The sequence below is a fragment of the Miscanthus floridulus genome, chromosome 1, assembly GCF_019320115.1.
Source record: "Miscanthus floridulus cultivar M001 chromosome 1, ASM1932011v1, whole genome shotgun sequence".
Classification (NCBI taxonomy): Eukaryota; Viridiplantae; Streptophyta; class Magnoliopsida; order Poales; family Poaceae; genus Miscanthus; species Miscanthus floridulus.
The window spans coordinates 194,542,348-194,546,200 of record NC_089580.1 but is presented as its reverse complement, the minus strand read 5'-3'; the positions used below and the strand labels follow the sequence as shown (position 1 = coordinate 194,546,200).

Sequence of the window (3,853 nt, the reverse complement as noted above, 5' to 3'; positions counted from 1 at the left end):
TATATTTTATGAGTCCTCAAAAAAGTCAAGTAGTTCAATATTTAACTGCAACAACACATGGATAGTATGAACACTAAAGCTAATGATATATTTACGTCTAAATATTTCTCCGCTTTACAAGTTGTATTTTAACTCAATATAGACTTAATAGGACATTTTTATATATTGTCAACCACTTATATTATAGATTCACAATAATTATAAAATAAATAAATATAGATTCAAATTTTTATAGAAAGAATAAAACGTAAATAGATATGTACGATTCCCGTCATCGTTTCCCACTAACATTTTATAGTTTTTCTTTGTCCCATTACAATATACGGCCATATTTGCTACTTCTTTTAAAGATTCTTCAACCACTTCCAAGTTAATGAAGTGGCAACAATAGAAGCTCAAGTCCACAATGAAGACAATGTTTAAAATCAGTGACTAGGATAGAGCTCGAATTTTTTTATTTTTAGCTCTTTTTTTAAAAAAATCACAAATATATCCCTGGAGGAAAGATTTTAAAATCTAGACTCTTAGCTCGGCGTCATCGTTGCTGGCGCTGAGCTTACATTGCTAAGCGCCAGCGTCCCTAGCGCCGAGCTCTTGGGCTTGAATCGAACGTGGCGGTGACATGGCAGGGAAGCTCGGCGCCAGTCACCCTAGCGCCAAGCTCGGCGCCGTAGATCTTGGCGTCGAGCCTACCTTATGTATGGGCCCCAATCATTTCTTTCCTCTCCCTTTCTCTCGCTTTTCCCTTGCCCGAGTGTCGAACCGCCGCCGCCGCCCGCGCCCTGTCCCGCACCCGGCTGCCGGCGCCGGCGCGCCCTCTCCCTCACCGCGCCCGCCCGCCCACCCGCGTCGTGCCCGCGCCTGCCTCCCGCGCCGCGCCGGTCCCCTCACCGTTCCCCACGCCCACGCCGAGCCGTGCCCTCGCCTCGCTTGATGTACCGCTCGCACCCGCGGTCGCCTTGGTCATGCCCCGCCGCGCCGGTGCCGTGACCGTGACCGTGTCACCCCCCACCGCCGGCCTCGACCGTGCCAGCCCATCCCGCCCGCGCCCGTCGAGCCGGCCACGCTGCGCCCGCCGCGTGCCACCGCCGGCCCCGTCACCTGCAGCCAGAGTGAAGAACGCGTCGTCATCCTCCTCCGCCTGTAAGCCTGCCTCTGCTAGAGCGATGAGCTCGCTCAGTCTGCCAGTGTCGTCATTAGCCTCCTCCGCCTAGAAGCCCACCTCTACTAGAGCAATGAGCTCACTCAGTCTGCCAATGTCGTTCTCATCCTCGCCCCCTCATCAGACAACATAATCAGTGATTGAACGGTGCGATCAGTTCGCGATCTGTGCTCATCTAACTTCTTTTTCTCATTCCTTGCACGAGCCACCTCTGCGGCATGTTTCTCGCTGCATCCAATCCCTACATGTATAAAATGCAATCAGTTAGCAACGCGATTATATTACAATTAAAATCAAGCAACGAAAAAAGGCTTTGAAGCACTCACTGACATATAGTACAACAACATGCTCGTTCAAGACATGTATCTGTACTCTTGTCTTCTCCCTTGTCTCTTTGCTTGCCCTCTTCTCCTCTAACGTCATTCGTCTCTTCAATCCCTATTTATCAAGCCTAACATCGATCGGGTTACAAATACCGCGCTGTCTAGCAAACTCACGTATATTTTCTTTGTGATGTTTAACGAATAGGTTGATGTAGTCAGGTCCATATCCCCTCTTCCGTGCAATTACTTGCCTCCCCTTCAGTTCATTCAAGAACTTGGCTTGACCATCATAATATTTCCACCTGCATTTCCTAGTGCTCTGTTCAAACAAAAAATTATATCATATGTCTTAGCAGAAGAAAAAAAAATATAATTTCATTTTGACCATAAAAATAACCAACCTCATCATAGTCAACCATATGGCCGTAATAATGGCCTATTCCAAGCTCTGAAGGAACTAGGCCATAGTTGGATTTAACACCACATTCGCACATGACAGGAGGTGCTTTGTAAATTACCCTTTCTTTCTTTCTTTTCTTAACCTTTCGTGGTTCTTCCGGCCATTTATTCTTAGGACCATACAACCACTCCTTGAAATGACACTTTGCTATTAAAAACATCTAAATAAGGTGACATTAGTACATGAACACATATAGCTTAATATTTCAACACATACACTTTGCACTTACTTCATGCTTGTTTGGACACACAAACTCCAACGTATTCTTAGGGTTTATCACAGCTCGATCTCCGCAATCGCACAGAGGAGATTTCTCGAGTCGTCTAACTGCGGCTAGGTGCTTCTCCTTAGCCGTCATTGGTGGAGGGTTGGGGGTGGAACCCACCGCTTGAAGTGCTCACGTGGATGTCTCCGTCTAAACCAATCATCGAAAAGGAGGTACCTAGGATCAAACTTGTCTGCACCGTCGATCCATTGAAAGAAAAAGCACCTCTCATGGTCCTACACAACGAGATTCTAACAAAATATCAGTAGCATACTTACACAAATAAAGAAAAAAGATAGTGCAAATAATTTCTTACATTAAAATGACTGCATGTGTAGAAGCACCGCGCCGCTGTGTCAGGATGTTTCGATTGAAAAACGTGGGCTAGGAAACCATAATCACAGTTAGAGACAGGGAGGTTAGGAGGGACGGGGGCTTCTTTGCTAGACGCGTCAGGATATAATTCTCGAGAACGCCCCTATTTTCGCCAAAACTCCTTCCGATACATTTCTTGAATCTAACAAAACGGATGTAATTTAACAAACAAAAGTCAAAACATCAAAAATAAATGTCAATGAGAACCATAACTACAATACAACCAATTTCGTTCTAAGAACCGAAAGCAATTAACATTAAACCCTAAACCTAGGGTTTCCCATTTGATGCACAACAATGAACACATAACATAACTACATACGCTGCGGTTACCTAGGTTTGCTAGCTTTTTCACGCCTTGGCTTCATTCTACGGTTGTATAATACAAATATTGAGGGATAAAATGAAACCCTAAGTAATGACGATTCTTAGGTTGAAAAATCCGACTAATATATACCGAATCGATACGAAAAAAATAGGAGGGGAGCGAGGATACCTTGCTCTCGAAGATCTACGGATCAAATCAAAGTTTCCGAGGTCCAATATGCCGATTCGTGAGGTAGGACGAAGTGGGGAGAGAAAAAACCTGAGAGGGAGGAGAAAGAAGAGGAAGAAGGCTCGGGCAGGAAAGTTGGGGCCGGGGTTAAAACACAAGCTCGGCGCCAGTTACCCTGGCGCTAAGTTCGACGCCAAGATCTACGGTGCCGAGCTCCGTAGATCTTGGCGCTAGGGTGGTTGGCGCCGAGTTTCCTGCCATGTCACCGTCACGTTTGCTTCGAGCCCAAGAGCTCGGCGCCATGGACGCTGGCGCCGAGATGTGTTAGCTCGGCGCCAGTGACGATGGCGCCGAGCTAAAAGTCCAGATTCTGAAATCTTTTCTCCAGGAGCATATTTGTGAAAATTTTTCAAAAAAAGAGCTAAAAAAATAAAAAATTCGGGGAAAGAGCCTACCGTGATCAAGAGATCTCCCAACCATAGGTCTGTCATTGGACTGCAACTGAACCCAAGCCTTCAGACTACTAATCTGCATTGCATTCAGAGGATCAGTGGCATCCCTGAAGACCAGTACAGCGCTTTCATCACCCTCTGTTGCTGGCAGGAGAAATGGAATCGTCTTCCGTGATGAGCACCTAACTCTAAGGCAGCTAATTCTATCCTGCAAAGCCGAGGCCAATCACTGGAGAGCCAGAATGCCAAAGAGAAGCAAAAAGGTCGTTGATGACTGGTCTAGACTTTTTGATCTTTCCGTGAACAGAAGCCAAATGTAA

General features: G+C 46.0%; 1 protein-coding gene across 1 annotated transcript; it reads right to left on the bottom strand.

Moving 5' to 3' along the window:
- Nucleotides 1-823: 823 nt before the first annotated feature.
- LOC136469340 (uncharacterized) lies at nt 824-1,585 on the bottom strand. The gene is made up of 3 exons (XM_066467568.1): nt 1,489-1,585; nt 1,309-1,403; nt 824-1,210 (listed from the first exon to the last, which is right to left on the bottom strand). The coding sequence occupies exons 1-3, from the start codon at nt 1,583-1,585 to the stop codon at nt 824-826; spliced, it is 579 nt and encodes a 192-aa protein (XP_066323665.1).
- Nucleotides 1,586-3,853: the final 2,268 nt, after the last annotated feature.